At 37.8% G+C, this 20,311-nt stretch overlaps 1 protein-coding gene across 1 annotated transcript in view; it reads left to right on the top strand.

The window, feature by feature from the left end:
• Nucleotides 1-19,177, top strand: part of LOC132786884 (hematopoietically-expressed homeobox protein hhex) — a gene marked incomplete at its 5' end in the record, with an annotated part of 28,083 nt that extends 8,906 nt beyond the window's left edge. Inside the window, 3 exons of the mRNA XM_060793594.1 lie at nucleotides 18,276-18,454; nucleotides 18,516-18,601; nucleotides 18,654-19,177. Of these exons, the coding sequence (XP_060649577.1) occupies nucleotides 18,276-18,454; nucleotides 18,516-18,601; nucleotides 18,654-18,900 (512 nt within the window). The remainder of the gene's footprint in view (nucleotides 1-18,275; nucleotides 18,455-18,515; nucleotides 18,602-18,653) is intronic.
• Nucleotides 19,178-20,311: the final 1,134 nt, after the last annotated feature.

The raw sequence follows: 20,311 nt of genomic DNA, 5'->3' as shown, positions 1-20,311 counted from the left end.
GCATAACAAATTTCTAACAATTTCGAGTAATCAAAAGCCGAAAATTGAAAAGAAATGCAGTGATTTGGAAAAGCGCACAAGTTGTTTACAAGCAACACGCAGCAGCAACAACAACAAACAAACCAAGAAAACACCCCAAAAACAACCACCGCAATAGAACAAGCAACAAGCAACAACAACAAGAAGAACAACTACAATGACAAACTTCACGCTAAAATCTCTGGAAGCTGTGAAAAATGTTGCTTCCCCGAAATGCTCGACACATCAAAAGTCAACGCACAAAAGGGGCGAAGAGATGTTGTTGCTGCTGCTGTAGTTGCTGCTGCTGTTGCCAATGTCAACAAAACATTTAACACCTTCATCACAGCCCACAGCAGTAGCAGTAGCAGCATTTTATGGGGGAGGCGAAGGGCATCTAGTATGTGTTTGTATAATCGTTTATTAAAGTGTGAAGAAAATTAATTTGACTATTTGATGCACTGTCGTCGTCGTCGTCGTCGTTGCTGTTGCTGCTGCTGCAGTCGTTGTTGCTGTTGTTGCTGCTGGGTTGGTAAATGACTTGCAGTCGTTGACAAGATTAATTAATCCCAGCAGAGCGGGTGCCAGGGCGGCTGACTAATTTGAGGGAGTCAAGCGCTGCCAACGGCGCGTATACGTGTTGCGTATAACTCAAAGTAGCATTCGCAATAATTGATTTTTTTTGTTGTTGTTGTTCATTTCTGTTTTTTTTGTTTCTGCTGACTTTCATGCGCAATTGTTGTGACAAGTCTCGTTATGCCAACGAAAGGCGGCACATACTTACGATATGTATACCCCTTTTGGCCAGACTCACAACACTCACATTCACTCATTCATATTCACATTCATGCTCTGCCTATGCCCATATGCTTATGAGCTTATGTGCAGGCGTCGTCATCGTCGTCGTCGGGCTGTTTCATGTTTGCGACGCCTTTTGCAGCCAAGAGACGAGAGTCGAAGTCGAACTCGGGCCCCAAACCCGCTTCAAGTTAGTCGGACCTGGACAGTTAAAGCCAGCTCAACCTGGCACGATTCGCGTGTGTGTGTGTGTGTGAGTGTGCACTTTTTTGACAAGTAATTTAATAAAGCCAGCGACATGACGCGCTTGTTGTTATTACGAGTATTATTATTATTCTTGTTGCTGTTGCTGGTGTTGTTGCCTCTGCTTAAACATGCATAAACATAAGCCAAAGTCACAGCCATTGAGTGGAAATGGAAGCAAATTGCCGCCGGCTTCGAGTGCCAATGTCAGTCAGTCAGTTAGTCCATCAGCCTTCTACACACATATGTATATTTTTAAAGGCAGGTTCTTTAATTCTTAACTCGATTTCAATACTACGAACAACACTCTCTCTCTTTGTTCGCTGTTTGATTGCAGCTTGTAATCACAATTAAAGTGTTAAACGTAAATGCCAGAGGGGCCAACTAGCCAAAAAATAAAATAAACCCAAAAAAAAACTGCATAAGGGTTACCCCAAGTGGCACTTAACTTGGGTTCGGCTTTTCGACGTTTTTATTTTTGGGTATTTTTTGTTATTCTGGTGTTTATCATTTTACTGACATGTCTACGAGTTGACATGACATTCAATTTTATTTTAGTTTTTTTTCTTCTGTTTTTATTTGGCAATGCAAGTGTGAATAAATTGCTTTTGTGGGCAGTGGGAATTCTTTAAACTAACGTTAAAGTCAAGTCTATCAAATGTGGAAGAAGATTGCTAGAATCAGATTGAATTCCTATTTAAAAATATGCATGAAATCTTCTTTTGAAAAATCGATTAACTAAAACTAAAATTAAGTTTATAAAATGTTTAAAATGATTGCTAAAATCAGATTTAATTCTTATTTATATATGAATTCAAAACAAATGCATAAATTCTTATTTTAATGCTTTGCAATTTGCTGTCGTCAAGTGCAGCTAAAGTTTATATTATTATTACTTTTCCCCTCATTAAATCAGCCAGCATCTTGTTAAATAGCTCAAGCTGTTTATATGTAACTTCCATCCGGTTGTAAACTAATTATTTAACCAAAGTTTTACATACATTAAAGTCAAGCTTTAAACTAAATAAACACGTCGAACATCTCAAGCGATTAGTTTATCTGCCGAGAATATAATTGATTGCCAAGATCCAGTAGAAGCAGTTAGTTAAGTGCCCGAACAACTGTATTCAATGAATTAATTAAGCCAACAAACTGTTAACAATTAGTTTTATTGCTGAATTCAAATGCTACTTAGTCAGCATTTAAATTTCCGTCTCGTAAACAATACAAATGGAAACCTGGATCGCATCAGCAACTGTCCATCAAAAGTCAAAGGCAGCTTAATTGTTTTTAATGTGCCAATATTACAACTGATTCGAAGAAGAAGAACATGTGTATTGTACTTTTCATTAATCGGTTTGGTGTTAATTTATAGGCAATCTTTATGACTGCCACAGCAATTGCTTCCGCCTTTTCGGAGGCAGCCATCTTTGGAGCATCTTGCAACTGGCAACCGGCAACTTGCAACTGGCAGCAGCCGGCGGCGGCGCTTCAGAATGCACTTGAATGTCTTTCGGAGGCATATCGCTCTCGCTCTCGCTAATTACGGCAATTAAAATGCACTAAATACTTGTACACAGAATTGAAAACTGAAAATTGAATTGAATTTTCTCATTGGGAGACGCCTTCAAGTGGCTGCCCGGTAGCGCCAGTTGAGACTTCAAGTGGCGCGCATCCTAATGTGAATTATTAATAAAACATGTAACTAACACGAGTGCTCTCGTCTCTCTAATTAGTGCTCAGTTCAGAGTGTGTATTGTCGAGTGCTCAAAGATCCTTTTGTGCAGGATTTCTGTTTAGATGTCGCCGCTGATTAGCCAAGTGCATAAATCCACAAAGGAGTGTAATCGTATACAGATGTATCTACTTGTGGCTAATGCCGCTATTCCATTAGCACAGCCAAAAGACTTACGTCTCCGCGTCTCTGGCAATTGCATCACATTGTTGAACCGCGCACAACAACCAAGCGAACCAACTGCAAGTCATAAACAATTTCAATTGCCGTTGCACATTCGCAACACTCAATTAACGCTTTTCAACAAAGACCTAACAAAGTATGCGCAACAACAACGCGAACACAACAACTAGCAAAGCAAGCGGCAGCAGCAACAGCAACAGCAACAACAATAACAATAATAATAATAATAATGCATTCATCACTTTATGACAGCCACATACAAACTTGGCCTAGACAATAGTGTCAACCATAAAGAGACTGCAAAACTTGGCCGCGTATCTATTAAATTATGCTTAACTATGCGCTTTTGTTACCCCTCGACGTTACAATCTATAGTTTCTTGTTGTTGTTGTTGTTAGCCTGGTCTGATCATGGCTGACAATGGCCAGGCTACTTATGAACCAGGCTGGCAGTCAGGGAGTCAGGCAGCTGCAACTGGACTCCTCTGCATGACGGCCAACACACAATGCGATCATAAAGACAACACACAAACCACTCAGTTTGACAAGAGTTGAGTGTATTCATATGGCAGGCATTCACAACTGTATTCATATCAACTTCACACATCACACTCATTCAATCTTTGAAGTTCTACAATAATTAATTTCTACTTAATAAACACGGATACATATAAGAAGTACTTTTCTAAACAATACTAATTGTTTTCAACACTTTGGATTAGCGATTAAATATTTAATTATTTAAGGGAATCTTTAATATAGTTGCTGAAGCATCGTTAGTATCTTATACTTTGTACTCTACGGTAATATTTTAAATATAATATTCTATATATGAGGCTAAACCTTAAAATGCCACAAAAGTATAAAGTACTAAAATATACCAAAGGCTATATTTGACAAAAGATATACTATTATGTCAAATATGTCAAAAGATATACTATTATGTCAAATATAGCCTGTGTGTATTCAGCATATTTATATACTCTTATGCCAAATATAGCCTGTGGTATATTTCTGTACATAATGCATGTAAAAAAAATATTTTTAAAATACCAGAAAAGTAAAAATACTAAAAAAGGTATATAGTACATCGATTTGTAAAATATAGCCGTTGGTATACTTTAGTATTTTTCAAAATGTTTAATACTTAAAGATTACCCGTTTTATAGTAAATTGTATAGTATACAGAAATTAAAAAAATGAATCTAAAATAAAATTATTACCATGACTTCAAAAATAAACTTTGAAGATCACAGCTTGAATTAGTAATTTTAATTATAGACATACATACAATATATTATTTTAATTACATATCATCACTTAACACTTTAAGACTATCATTTATATCATAAATTATATACAATTATGATAGCTGTACACATTTTATTAAATTTAATTATTGGCCTAATTTCTGAAGTATAATAAATATTGGAGAGCGTTGCTATTATTAATAATTATTACTAAAGATATTAATCTTATTTTATTTTAATTATATATCATTTGGATAGAATACCGTTTTTTTTTTTTTTTTGTCACTTTACAATATATTATATAAAATTTGTTATAGATGTTTTTAAAATATAATTATTGCCTTGATATACGAAGTAAACATTGGAGAAAGTTAGTATTAATATTCATTCAAGATATTTGATCTTTTTTTATTTCTAAATCGGACGAATTATAGAACCGAAATTTATACTTTTCTGGCCAGTATTTCGAACTATAAACTCAACTGAATAGTCGACTGATTAGGTTATAAAAAGAGATTACTTAGCTCGTAAAGTTCTTGTACAATTTTTGTTCTAATTCAAAAAAGAACATGTAACAAAGCTTAGCATAACGGCACTAGAAAACAGTTGCTTGGATCCTGTTCAATTGCCGGTTTCAATGCTCACTTGAACCGCATTTTTATGGCAATTGAATTGAGGCATTCAACAGCTGCAACAACTGCAAAAACTGCATTGGCAGCCAGTCCAAACATCAAGAAACACAGCGAATCGTAAACGTTTATAAGCGCCAAGCATATTGTCATAAGACATCATTTCTTGGCCAGTTGTTTAAGTCATTTTATTTCATTTCATTTCGTTTTTCATTTTGCATTTTTTTTCGGGCAATCAACCGCAATAAGCGACAGCATACGCGGCGTATGCGTAATGGCCGCAGGCGCAAACACAAATGCAAAAGCGCAAAGCAAAACCAAAAACAACAAAAAAAACGAATGCATAAACTACGCAATTTATGCGTATTTGGCAGATCAGAGTCTCGGCGACAGTGGCAGCCAACGGGGCGTAGATTTAATTAAATAAATTCCAAGATCGCGACGCCGGCGACAACCGCAAAAAAGACGCCGACAGCGACGTTGACAGCGACAGCGACGGTGACGGTGACGGTGACTTAGGCAGCATTTTGCATTAATATTTGCACAGTTATGTGTATGTGTGTGTTGCCAGCAATTAAATAAATCTGCGCGTTGTTTGCGACGCAACGCAGCAGCAGCTGAAGCAGCTGCAGCGTCAACAGCAACAGCTTTAAATTGTTGCACATTATTGTTGCAAATTTATTGTTTTCTTGCTGTTTCTTGTCTCTCGTTGCAATTACAACACGCAAAAGGTGTAACACGCCCACTTCTCAACCGCCTTGACTTGTCTCTACACCTACAGTGAATACATGCGTCTGTATGTGTGTGTGTGTGTATGTCTACACTTGGCCAAATATATCAACGGCTTAACAATTGGCTACGACATGTCGTCAGGTGGCCACCGCCTTTAAGCAGCCGCCAACGAGTCCAAGCGCGTTCCCCACTCTCTCTCTCTCTCTCCTTCTCTGGTTCACCTTCCGTTTCCCTCTCCCTTTGGCTGTCTGCGGCACACGCATTTTGATACTTTAATTTATGGTTTCACTCGCAGTTTATTTGTCATGCCAACCGTCCATAACTCTAACTAGTTCGAGCAGCCGCAACATGCAAATGCCATTGGACCCTTGTTATAGCTAATGTCCAGTCCCAGTCCAGACTAGGATCAGTTCGTGGAACCAGTTTACAGCAAGGGAATTAACTTTAAAACATTGATTAGGCACGATTATAACGGTGTGCACGAGAAATGTCAGTTAGGCTGCATTTTGTTCCTCAGCACAAAACATAAAATAGTGTGACGAATTACGTTTGAAATTATACCCCGAAAAAAAGTTGCACATTGTATAAAGCCTGTTGTTTCATACGGAAATGCAATTTTGTACTTTTGTACCAATTATAATGAAAGTCAAAGTCTGTCATTCAAAAATACCAATTAGGGTGCATTTGTATCACAAATTTCTACTAAGCCTGTAACTTACAAAATTTCTCTTGGCTTTTTAGTAGCTATTTAAGAAAAGTCAGCTAGAAAAATGAAATTGGCTATCGAGATTTGAAAAAAAAAACTTGTAAAGAATCAAATGAGATTTAATATTTAGAATTAAAGCTAAAGACACAATAAGCAAAGAAGCTGACAAACATTAAATTTATTATCGAACTTTGGTTTTTTTCCCTTCTTTTCAAAATAATCTACAATTAAAATTACCTCTACGTGAAGTTTTATTTTCGTCTATTGCTACAGAAGCATTAGGCTAGATCTCCTTTTCATTTATCTCCATTAATGATAATAATGTTTTTACATGTATCATAGTACTTATTACAATTGAAGCTACAAAAGTGTTAAGCTATACTTTCTTTCCATTTACTTCAATTGATATACTCACTATATATATATATGTATGTTGTGTTTCCTAGTACTCATTTTTTATGTGGTTGATCTTTCTCTAAATAAGAGCTTTTAAAAGTTCAGTATTTTTAACCAATAATAAATAATATATTTCTTCATTTCTAAAATTCTCCATAGTCAATCCGTTCGTTTGCTCTATTTATACCCGCTACCCATAGGGTAGAAGGGTATTATAACTTTGTGCCGGCAGGAAATGTATGTAACAGGTAGAAGGAGGCATCTCCGACCCTATAAAGTATATATATTCTTGATCAGCGTCAACAGCCGAGACGATATAGCCATGTCCGTCTGTCCGTCTGTCCGTCCGTCCGTCTGTCCGTCTGTCCGTATGAACACCTAGATCTCAGAGACTATAAAAGATAGAGCTATAATTTTTTTTCGACAGCATTTGTTATGTTTGCACGCAGATCAAGTTTGTTTCAAATTTTTGCCACGCCCACTTCCGCAAATCAAAAAAATCGAATAACAAGCGTAATTTTAAAGCTAGAGTTACGAATACGTATATACAGTAATAACTATAATAGTTATGATCCCTGAAAATTTGGTTGCGATCAGAAAAAAATTGTGGAAGCTATTTAAGAAATACTTTTGTATGGGCAAAAACGCCTACTTACTAGGGTCTGAGTTGCTTTGGCTGACAATCTGGTATATTGTGCCGTCTATGGTATATTTTGAATGCGGTACTATATCGATATACCATATATACCATTTGGTATATTTTTAGTATTTTTGCGGTATATTTGGTATATTTTGAGAATAATACCGCAAAATATATTGCTTTTATTCAAAATGGGTAGCGGGTATCTCACAGTCGAGCACACTCGACTGTAGCTTTCTTACTTGTTTTGTATTTACTTTTCAATACCATAATCCTCTCTACTAGCTTTTGTAACTATTTATATTTCCGGGTACACAACGTATATTTATTGATCTTTATATTTAATACTTCACGAAATAATATACTAATATTTCTCGTTTTAATTTGTATGTTTCTCTCTATCTCTCTTTGAATAAACTTGTATCCTTTTTTTGTAAGTCTCTCTTTCTTTCTCTCCCCCTCTCTCTCTCGCTCTAACTCCATGAGCTTTTCTCCCACACTCTCGCTCCCTCGCTGGCATTATAAACTGGCTGCATGCAGCTAGCATCTCATTTAACAACTCTCACTAAAAAGGAAACCTACGAGCGCACCTACAAAAAAAACATGCAGGAAAAGATTAAGAGGCCGCTGGCTTATCTGGCCGGCAATATCGATAAACATAAATAAAGTAATATTGTCGTCGCAACTTCCAACTCGAAGAGAGAGAGAGCCAGAAGGAGAGAAAAAGAGAGAGGGGGGAGGATGCATTGAGCCAACGCCTTTTAGCCAAGTTGGCAGGCAGTCAACATGCAGGCGCACATAAAAATGCACAATAATGATAACGATAACGATAACGATGCGCAGCGGTTGTTTTACAAGAAAATTATGTGTTATTAGCACACGCACACATACACACACACACACTCGCACACTTGCACACACGCACATTTACACTTGTTTTATAGCCAGGTTGTTCGGTCGTCCTGCTGCGTACGCAGCGGCGTTATAAAATTGCCTGCTTTATCACAGACGAGCTCTTTGAGGAAAGAAGAAGAGTATGTGAGGGGGAAGGAAGATTTAGCAAGCAGCGGAATTATATTCAAACTGAAAATTAACTTGTTTTTGAATTGTGAGTTCTGCTCGTGCCGCAGTCGAAGTTGAAGTCGAAGTCGAAGTCGACTTCGACGGCTGCTGCGTGCGCATTAACGGAAATTTATCATAAATTCCAATACCCTTCCTTTGCCTACTAATGGGCGTTGATTAGCTAATTTGCTGCGCTCGTTTCATTTTCCACTCACTCATGCCGGAAAGTCATTTCAAATACTTTACTACTACGTCTGCTTCTGCTTCTGCTGCTGCTGATCAGCTTCTTCGTCGTCTTCATCGTCATCATCGTTGTTCGATCAAAATCTTCTACATATTTGCCACGTTTGATTTGCCCTCCGGTCTTCGATCTTCCCCCAACCCTCAGATGCCCTCTCATCTACACAGCCGGCGGCATGTTTACTTTGATCTCACACACATAACACCAGTAATAACAACTACAACAAGCAGATGACTTTGGCTAGCCGAAGTTCTAATACTCTTGGCTATGAAGCAACTTCTGTTTGATTGCATATCATAGAAAACAATTGCTAGTTAGTTCTAGTTAACTAATTTTACTGAGAGGCTAAAAAAGTCTTGTAAAAATATTGTTTATTATTATAACTAGATTTTCTCAATTATATTTATTATTTATAATGTATAATAAATCCATAAATATAAACATTTTAATTTACGTTTATTATTAATTAAAGTCAATTATTAATAGTAAATGTTCAAAAAAATGACTAAAATTTATATAAAAATTAAGGTAATTAAATCTTGAAAAGAAATCCTATTTCTTTTACTGTATAAATTTATCAAATAAATGTATAACATTTAGCTTAACATTTTTAAATTAATGTAAATTTTGAATAATTTACAATTCAGAAACTGAGTTAAATAATTCAACACGGAAATTACAAAGCAAACATTTTTTTGTAATATGCACATATTTAAGAAGTGTCAGAATTAATGAATTTATATTCCCTTCTCATTTCTTTAACTATGTTGTTGCATCCCGTTATGAAATTTGCATAGACTCCTACACTAAAGGGTGCTTCAGAAACTCATTTTGCCAACTGATTTGCTTTGGCTCGAAGGCCTCAAACTGAAGCTGAACTCAACGATCGGCCTCTCTTTCACACCACAGCCAGGGGCCAAGTTGCGTTGCCCGGTAAAAAATAATGAATGAAATCAAATCCAAATCAAATCAAATTCAAATTAAATGCCGTTTTTTCTCCTCTGTTGTTGTTAACTGGACCTGGTTAGTTGCTTAGTTCACTGCTGGCAAACGGATTAGCATATACATAAGCTTTATATGAAGCTATATAGCTATAGTTACGTTGTATAGCGTGTCTGTAATTTTATTTTTACTTTTCTTTTCTCTTTTTTTTTTTGGCACGCATGCACAGTCACTGCAGCAGTTCTCACTCACTGCTCGAGTCGCTTAACAATGAGAAGATTAATTTATGTTATTAAGTCGGCAGTGCGGTCTTTGATCTCCCATCCAGTCAGCCAGCCAGCCAGCCAGCTCGAAGGTGTAAGGTAGGCAAGTCAATGCGGTGCCAATGCTGCCACCTGAGCCACAGTATCGATGAGAATCGACTTTCGAGATCCAGATATCCAGATAGAACACATTGTCGACTACCTGCACTCCAGTTGAGGTGATCCTGGCAGCATAAAGCGAAGCATAAAGACTTGGCCATTGCGTGCAGCCACAGCCATGTCGCTGATTCATTAATTTGTAATTTATGACAGCTTGTCATAATATCAACGCGCATTGTTGTTGCTTTTGCTGTTGTTGTTGGTATTGTAATGCCCGAGTATACAAATTCAGCTAATGCTCATTAGGGCATCTGAGTTACCAAAGCGATTGAACAATGTCTTCGGGCCATGTTAGCGGTTTGTTCAGCATCGCGCATCACCATCATCAGCATCAGCATCGTAGTCGTGTCTTTCGATATTCATTCAGCAGAGAGTGAGCGAGTAGTATCTATGCCTATTGGCTGCCTGGGGGCATTGTTGGCTTTATGCTGTTGTCAACGCTTTTTGTTGTGCCACCAATAAAACGTCGGTGCCTTTCATCTGTCGGCCAGTTCAAAGTGCCAGCGAACTTCTAACTCAATTAGTGTGTAGTTTTTTAAACGGTTTTGATTACAAGCATATTTTATTTTTTTACCTTACCTTACCTTTACTTTACTTTACTTTTCCTGTCTCACTCACTTTGCTTTCCTCTACATATGTATACGCGTAGTACTTATAAAGACATTAAGCCAACTAACACTCGGTGTCTGCCTCCGTTTGGCCTACATTGTGCGAAGCGAAGGCCCAAGCGAAGGTCACTCAATCAGCACAGGAACAGGACTCAAAAAGGGCCAAAGTAACGAGCGAAGAGATCTTCAAAACACGCCGCTCTTTGATCGCATTTTAATGATGATGACCATTGTTAGCTGATGTTAGCGATTGCCCAGCCAGATTTTCACTTAACAACGCCGCCAACAACCGCCCCACATCCCAGCCCAGAATCCCCCTTCGTCCTCTCTTCGCTTTAAAAGCCATGCAAACATAAAAATGATGTAGTACGGCAGCCAATGGACTCTCAAGACTCACTTGCCAAAACTGCAGCCAAGTGCCAAGTGGCACAGCAACAACAACAACAACAACCACTTGCTGCTCTTGACTCCTTGGCTATTCGCGTCTCTGATTCATTGGGGAGCTCTGCCGCCAAATTGCAAAAGCTACACAATTTTTATTATTTCTGCTCTGACCAAGCAATTCTCGCACTGTGGCACAACATCATTGAATTGGTGTGCGAAATAGCTGAGATTTACCAACGGAAATGGCATCATTAAAGTGATAATATCTATACTATATATTAGCAAAACTTTCACTATAAAAAATATTCGCAAATTGATGAGTAAGCGCAGAAACTTTTATTAAGAAATTAAATCATTTTGTGAGATCATTTAGTAGTCTATAATTAATGAAGTATTTCACAAAAATAGCTGAGAAATTGTCAATAGCAAGATATTTCAAAGCAAACTATTTTTGGAAGTGAAATTGAAAACTTCAATTTATTAAATGATATTATTTTTTATTACATCATTTTATATTTCAAAAACTTTTCCCATATATAAGAAAAATATTCATAAATTGTTTAGTAAATGCAAGAACTGTTATTAAAACATTAAATCATTTCGAGAAATCCATTAAATTATTAAAATATTTTACAATATTTATTTATGGTAGACACATTATAAGTAGCGAAATATTTTGAAGAGATTTATTTTTAGTAGGGAAATCGAAAATATGCTAAAATATATGAAAATCTGCAATTTATTAAACTTTTTCCTTTTTTTTCATTTTATATTTCACTAATTTCACATTTCTAATATTCTCAAACTCATAAATTGATGAGTAAGTGCAAAGCTATTATTAAGAAATTAAATCAATAATCCATTAAATTATTGAAATATTTCACAGTTAAATATTTATTGCAGATAAACTGCTCAAATATATCATTAGCTTTTGAAAATGTGCAGTTAAGTGTAGGATTTAATTTGTATGAGATCATTTTATATAACCCGAAATTATCATCAATAATATTTGACTCCAGAAATGTCTGTCAATAAGAATTGCAAATTAAATGGATAAGTAGTTAAGTATGAAGTAAATCTTGTTAAAGCATTGTCCTTAATGAATTTAAAAGTATTTGCGGAAGTTTTTCTAAAAATCGCGAATTCATTTGTTCAAACGTTTCTGAGTTTATCATATAGTATACAACTAGCAATTCATTTTAAAGTATCTCATCTTATTCTTCTTAATTTGTTAAACTCAAAAATCAAGATGCTTGTTTTAGGGAACTAATTATACTTCAATCTTTAACTCCGTCAATATTTATTATTTCGCATTCCAAAGAACGAGCAGTCATTGGCTTAGTGTGGCCCACTGTCTGACCCGATCGTGCAACTGCAGCAAAGTGCGCCTCGGGTTGCAAGCGTCATGCAGCAGACATGCAAGTCCAAGTTCAGATCGCGTCTTGGTGCTTGATGCTTGGTGCTTGAAGCTTGGAGCTTGGTGCTTGGTCTCGATCGTCCGTCTTGGTTGTCGAGCGTCTGACTGACTTCATTGCTCTTTACGTAACGTTAACTTAAGTATATGTTGGCCGAGCGCCATCTCGTTTAATCTACCTTTTAAAGGGCGTGGCCATAGTATTTTATATATGCTGATCAAAGAGTGCCGACGCTTTGTGCCCAGGCCGACACGACGAAGATGAAAACGCCGAAGACCACGACGACGACGACGACGACGACGACGACAACGACGACGAAGCTCGCGAAGTTGAAGACGTCTCCAAAGGGGAGATTCGCTCTCGCTCTCGCTTCTCTCTCTCTCTCTTTCTCTGGTCAGATCGATTGGGAAGCTGTGGCATGGCAGGATGGATGGATGTGTGGGGCCGAGTATGTGGATACTCGTCTCGTAGATTGGCGACTTAAGCATAGCTTTACGTATTCATTATTGAATTAAGGATGACCACGTCTTGCGTTGGAGTTGCAATTGATTTGCCGATGCCATTAAAATCAATCAAAATATCATAAGAACATCTCTTTTTGTGTGCCTGTAATTATGTCTCCATGTGCCGAATTGTGCGTAGCCTTTGAGAAAGCGCCGCTTCAGCATCCGGAATGTTCAAGAAAAGGCTGTGCTAACGGTTTGTTGATATGGCTGAGGACAGTGCAAAAGAAAGTCGTCAACACAATATGAAGAAATTAAGCTTGATTGCGACGAACATCGACGGGAGAGCCTGATTATATGCCCCCAGGGCCGTTGACATGTTCTTTGGCACCGAAAATTGCGAGGTACTTGCAAATGTTATTAGCCATGTTAATGTTTACAACATGCTGCGGGCCACAACATGCACAACATTTACGCTGAAATGGAAGGGACTGAAGCAAAGCTGAAAGAAGAACACTAAAAAAGCTAGGGAATCATATAGAGCGAACTGAATACGAATAAAATACAAGAAATTATTGCGCGCATTACGAGCGTGTAAACAAGCAGCCAACGATGACAATCTGGACAGAGAAAGAGATATATACATACTCGTATATATGGAGAGACCTCACCAGTTGCTCAAGACACCAAATGAAAACCTAAATTTATAACTTTCTCGTTATGAAGCGAGTTGCGCAGCCAAACACACAAATACACACAACTCTCTTTTGTCGGCGGCTAAATTTGTCTCATCTTCTTATATTAATTTGTGTTATTGTATTTCGGTTTTTTTGGTAGTAGCAACAATAACAACAGCTATAACAAAAGGTAGCTAAAAGGTATCGAGTTTTATAACCTGCTCGAACTCATCAATTTCGTTGCTAACAACACGCAGACACGCCAAAGTGAGAAAAATATGCTGGGCCCCCAAAAACCCGACTACTTGACTGTTTGCTTGCCTCTGAATCATCATCCGCATTTTTGGGGCATTTCAGGGGATTTTGTGGTTATGTTACGTTTTTGTTTTTCTCTCCCTCTCTCTCTCTCTCTCTCTCTCTGTCTTTGTGGAACGCTGCGCATGTCATAAGTAAATTTCTTGCCTTGTTTCGGAGATTTCAAAAAGCCATTTAGAATAAATTAACCTGGACCTACCGCTAAAAATGAAGATCGCTCCCTTTTCCCATTCCCATTCCCATTCCCAATTCCCATTCCGATTCCCATTCTGATCGCATCGCTTTGCTCTCTCTCTGGCGATGTGAGTGAGTGAGTGAGTGCGTCGCATTAATCTGATCCCTCATCAGCGTGGCCCCAAACAGGATTAAAATTAGTTTTTGATTACGCTTTCGAGCTTCTGGACAACGCAATTTGTGGTTCGCTTTGCGCTCCACATTGCTTCGGGGCCAACTTTGAGTTGGAGTTCGAATCGCAGTATCTGTTCTTGCGCCCTTTATTTTTTGGGGCACCTCGAAGGGAGGCGGGGTCTGGGGCACATAATTAACGCTTTTAGCAAAACTCTTTGTCGCTGCGGCCTCTTTTGCATTCGAAGGTCGACGCTTTGTCATAATTTCGCTTTTGATGCGGCGCGGCGGCAAAGTTATAAAGCTATTGGCAGGTATTTAGCCCAGGCTAAAGGCTTCCCAAAAAAACGCAAAACAGAAAAACACAAGTAAGAAAACTATAAACATAAACGACTTTGAGATACCCGGTCTTATATTTTGTAATATTATATATTTTAATATTCATTTAAGGTTAAATATTCTAGGAAGTTTATAGTAAAATTTCTATAGTATGATATACAACTTTTTCTTAAAGGTTTTTATAGTCCTTTACCAGGTACTATTGAATTCTATATAGGTTGGAAGTTATTCGCCCTTAATCAAATTTGTGTATGAGCCTTAAATAAATAGTTTACATAAAAGAAAAAAAACAATACAATATTTTAGCTTTATAATGTCTCCCATAATGTCAATTTCTTCCATTTCTATGATTAATAAAGAATCCGACGAAATTCTACAAAATAAACGCATCTTAACGGCCTCCCAAATTAACAAAGAATCCTGAAAAGTTTTAAAATCAAATAAAAATAATACTGTTTTCAAGGACGGACTTCTGATGCTGATTTCTTAAATTGTGTAGTATTAAATCAAGAATTAATAATATACATAGTATTAAATGAACTAGGACCTATCAAATCACAAAGTTACCCTTGCACCTTAATTGTTACGCCGGGTATAAAAATGTGAAATTCCTTGTGCTCATAAATCCCCACAATCGTCTTCTAATTGAGTCTTCCGTTGCCGACATTTCACACACACACACACACAGAGTCGCACACACACGCTCACATACATCGCATTCCACATGTCATGCTCCTGGCTCAGCCTGGCACTCTCAGTAGGTAGATCAGCTCATCTTACTCGCCTCGACTCAATTCAACTGCATTGAGAGCGATCGCTCGCTTGATGGTGACGGAGACGATGACGATGACGATCGTGTGAACAGCACCTTGTGCCCAATACATTTTCCAAACGATACTCATCTTGGTAGCACCTAATAGCCAACATCATTGATCTTTAGATTACGATCTCCTCAGGCTTTTACTTTGACTTTGCTGTTGGTTTTTTTCCGCTCTCTTTCCCTCTTTCTTTTACGGATTAGACTTAGCTGATGCCTTCTAGCTGTTTGCTTGTTGTTTGTTGGCTGCTGGCTGCTGGCTGATTGATCTGCAGTTGGCTTTAATTGAATCGTTTTTCCCCCACCTCTTTTGTTGCCTCTTAATTAACATAATTGCTGCTGTTCTGCTTTTCATTCCTCTTTGACACTTAAGCAGCTTGATGTGTTCTTCGTGGCTTCCTCAGCTGCATTTTAATGCCTTCTTTAATGTATAGCTGTGAACTCTTGTGAACTACTTAATTTTCCTAATTACCGCCAACGCCATTAGGCCCAGTTTTGATCGGGCTGCGATAAGGCACGTCTAGGAACCAAGCCCAAACTCTGTGTGTTCAGCGAGGACAATGCGTCATTTTGTTTGCGTCTCAATTAGCAACGCTCTGCAACTGGCATAACTTACGAGCCCACTCGGGTTTTGACCAAGTTGCTATCTCCTTCTGCCCTTTTCTTTTACTCGCCTGTCATTGTAATTAGTTATGCTGATGACATTGTTTGTTCAGGCTTTTCGGACTGTGGGTGCAGTCACCATAATTCATATGGCAAATTTGAATACACTCAAAAGAAACACACGTGACTTGTTAGTGCAACTCGTGTTGTTGGCCAACTCATGCTCCCAAGTTTTGTTTCCTAATTAATAAAGCGCAACAAATGCCCAAAACACACTCCCACAACTTGCTGCTTGCTGCTTCCAACTTGCAACTTTTAATAAAGAGGCGTGGTCACAGCCCACATGCCACGCCGCATGACCAATTTGCTGCCAAACTGGGCGTTCTATTGGTCAAAGCTTAATTGGCAACTCGCCGCGATTTGTGGCCCATTCACGTTTTTCAAAGCTGAATTCGTTTGAGCCGCAAAGGCTAATCTAATTAATGTGGAAGTTACAATAAAATTGGTTAGCTCAATAGAGGCGCCTATGTAACTATTAAAGTCAACTTCAATAAGGAAATTTATATCTAAGTAAATATTATTTTCTTTGGAAACAAGTGTTTACTGTGCGTATGAGTAATATACTTGAAAGCTACGCGTTTAGTTTATTTTACTTATCAATTACTTTAATTACTGCTTTGTCTGAATTTATGCTCAAGCAGTGGGGATCAAAAGATCACTTTTCACCAAACATTTCGATAAGCAAATTAACATTGTGAACTGAAACTTCTTCTACTAAATTTCGTGTTATATCTTTCTAATTACCTTTAATCCAGCTGTATTCATTGCCAGATATGATTCGAAGAGTTAGAATATTCAATAATACACTTAACTCACCAAAAATGGAATGATTGAATTATTCTAATATTTTACATAATAATAAAGTACTTTGCTTACTTTTATTGTAGTTTGCATTAAATAATACAATACTGATTATTGTATTATTTACTGCCAGCTACAATAAATTAAAATTAAATGAATATTAATTACTGCATTGTCTGAATGTACACACATATATTATGTGCAAAATGTTGTTACAAATTTATCAATTTTATAATTATAATTTTGATGTTAATTCCGATGATGTCTGGAGTCGCGTCAGTTTTTCATTCATAATTCATTTGGCTGCGTGATATGCGTGCGCTTCCTTTGCCTGCAGCTCGACTAGAAAAGGGCGTGTTTGTCCATCTAGATAAATGAACTTTACAATAAACACATCACATGAGTGTCAAAATGGCTTTAGGCTGAGCTGAGCCACTGACCACAAACAACCCTTGGATGTTTGTCCGTCCGTTCGATGTCGTGCTCGTCCTTGGGTCGAGTCACATTAATTGTTAATTGTCCGTCATGTTTAACAACAATTCAAGTTGTGTGTTGTCATCATCAGGGGTTGAAGACACGTTCGTCTGCTCTCTCTCTCTTTCTCTCATCCAGCTGCCATTGTCCTTCCGCTTAGCCTGACCAAAAAAAAAAAAAAAAAAGGCAGCCATTTCCGCTAAGAGATGTCGATGTCTACACTTAAATTTATGCATTAATAAAAATGCTGAGTGCGAAGGCGCGAAAAAAAAAGGAATTGAAAAGCTGCGCGATAAATAAATAAACAATAAGAATGCTTAATGTGATTTCCGCCGCACAGAAACGGAATACTTTCGAAAAACATCAATCAGCAAGCGTATTACCTTTAAACATGCCAGCCAAACAAATACCGGCAATCAAAACCAAATCAAATCCCAATCGAAACGCTTAACAACAACAATAACAACAACAACAACAGCTAGCTGAAGATTCCCATAAAGGAAATCATTCAACGCGTTGAGACCAATAAAAATCGACAGCGTCGATCGCACATAAAAGTAGTCCAACAAAAACTGGGCTGGAAGCAGCCAAAGCGGCATGAACGCCCATAAAACTTGACGATCGGATAACATCAAGCGTTTTTGAGGGGCTCTATGCCATAGTACTATAGTAAATAAAACAAAGGAGCTAGAGATTCCACACTCTTTTCATGCTTTATGACCATTCATATGCCGCATCTCTATTATGAATTCCATTTGGATTAGTTTGTGTGTGTGTTTTGAAATTATTGTAACTAGTGCGCTGATTGAAATGAAAGTGGCCCAAAGGCTGTAAAAAGCTAACAAACCAGTTACAAAAGAGAGCCCAAGTTAATAAATAGATAAAGTTGAATGCACGTTTTGTTCAGCCTTTTTATTTAACGACAGTTTGTTTCTTGGTTTATGACTTAGATCGCACATTTGGTTAATGCTTTTCCCCAACCATTCCAATCATTTCAGATCCCTCCACGCTGAACATCTTTGCCACGCGTTCGAATCCAAAGAAGAAGCGCAAATCGCGCACAGCATTTACGAATCAACAGATCTTTGAGCTGGAGAAACGTTTCCTCTACCAGAAGTATCTCTCGCCAGCGGATCGTGATGAAATCGCCGCTGGCTTAGGATTATCCAATGCACAGGTGAGTATTACAATCTAAGCACTATATTATATAAGTCAGAGATTAATATTGCGCTTCCTAGGTGATCACGTGGTTCCAGAACCGACGGGCTAAACTCAAACGCGACATGGAGGAGCTGAAAAAGGACGTGCAGAGCGTGAAACAATTGTCAGCGAACAAAAGCTTTTTAGAGAATGTTAATGACTTGAGTATTTTAAAGACCCGACCAGTCAGCAGATCCCATGCGATGCCGGCCATCGCAACCACATCCGAGTAACAGTCACCACCTCCACCCCCAACAGCAGACGCATCAGCATCAGCAGCAGCAGCAGACGAGCAACTCGAGCCGGGACAAGGAGGAACTTCGAATGCTGAAGATGATGACACTGATGCGCTATTCGGATGGCAAGCTGCTCTACCCGCCCGCCGCTCTACCGCCCCCCTGCTTGCCACAGCTTGGCAACTAGTTACCACAACAATTTACCCAACAGCAGCGATTAGCCCAATTTGTACTTTCCACACACACAACACACACGATTTCTAATTTGCCAAACAAGAAAACTCAAAAACATTTTCTTCGCAATCATTTTCCTAATTGTAGTATTAAATTTCCTCATATAAATTGCTTGTGATTTTCGTTCAAAAAAAAAATAACAACCACCTTTATATGAATATTTATAATTCTTCTGTGTTAACTGATTGTAGATTATTTGCAAGTACTCATTATAAGAAAATAAAGCATACTTGGCGTATTAGTAATATTTAAAACAAAACGTGTTTCAATAAATCAAATTCAGTAAACTAAAAATATCACATTCTTTTATTTCATTTAAACATTACTATAAACTAAGTTCATACAATTGTTATCATGATATTTTAGCGATTATCATGATTTACACTGCTTGTAAAGATGTTCTTATTAAGCAGTGCAGAAAATAATGGTTGGTGCCTAGGCTAAATACTGGTAATGTGAATTCACCACACGAGCTGGTTTCTGTCATGGCTACCCCCAGTTCTAACAAGCAGTGCAACGAACTGCTTGAAGTAAGCAGTGCAACGCTACATGGGCTGGTGTACTAGCTAAAAATGGAATCCATATTGTGGATTCTAACAATGCTCAGCATAGACACAATCCTTAAGCATAATCGATTCATTTAAATTGAATTGAGTTCTGCAGTATATTTAAATTTTTACTTAAAATATCTGTTAATGAGCATAGTATTTGACCTGGTTTTAAAAGCATGCGAGTCAATATGATTTTTTCTGTTCGTTATTTAAAAATGAGCCCATTCATAATTTCTAATCATATAAACAACACAGTTAATGCTTCTCCGCACGCTTTTTGCTCTAGACCGAGCAGCCCTGCTGGACAACGAAAATAGAAATCAATCTGAATGCGAATCCAAATTGATGGCGAGTCGCGCATAATTTCGTAAAACTGCAAAAACTGAGTGCAAATTATGAAGACGTAAATATGAAATTGGCAAATTTGCGAAATGATTTGCGAGCGATTTGTTTTCATTGCTTGTTGATGTGTTGCGCAAATCAAAATGCGAATGATGTCGATTTTATTGACAAATGAAAATAAATAGATGCACCTAGAAACAATAAGCAAAACGTCTCAAGTTATGCTGCCATAAATCAAAATCATCACTGCATTACAACTACAACAGGCCAAAGTTCCCACTGCACTTTATCAGCTAAACAGCGACAAAGGTCAACAAACTTCAACTCCAGCCAAAGATCAGCGTTAATGGGCCCAAAGCCGCACTTGACTTGAGTGGGACGAATTACCCTTTCACTCTTTCCCAGGCCATGCATACTCCATTCCATATGTGTGTATGGAGATAGCACATCATAATGACACAATTAAGTCAC

The sequence above is a fragment of the Drosophila nasuta genome, chromosome 2R (genome assembly GCF_023558535.2).
Source record: "Drosophila nasuta strain 15112-1781.00 chromosome 2R, ASM2355853v1, whole genome shotgun sequence".
Classification (NCBI taxonomy): Eukaryota; Metazoa; Arthropoda; class Insecta; order Diptera; family Drosophilidae; genus Drosophila; species Drosophila nasuta.
Note: the sequence above shows the minus strand (reverse complement) of the source record. Positions and strands in the feature narration are given on the sequence as shown.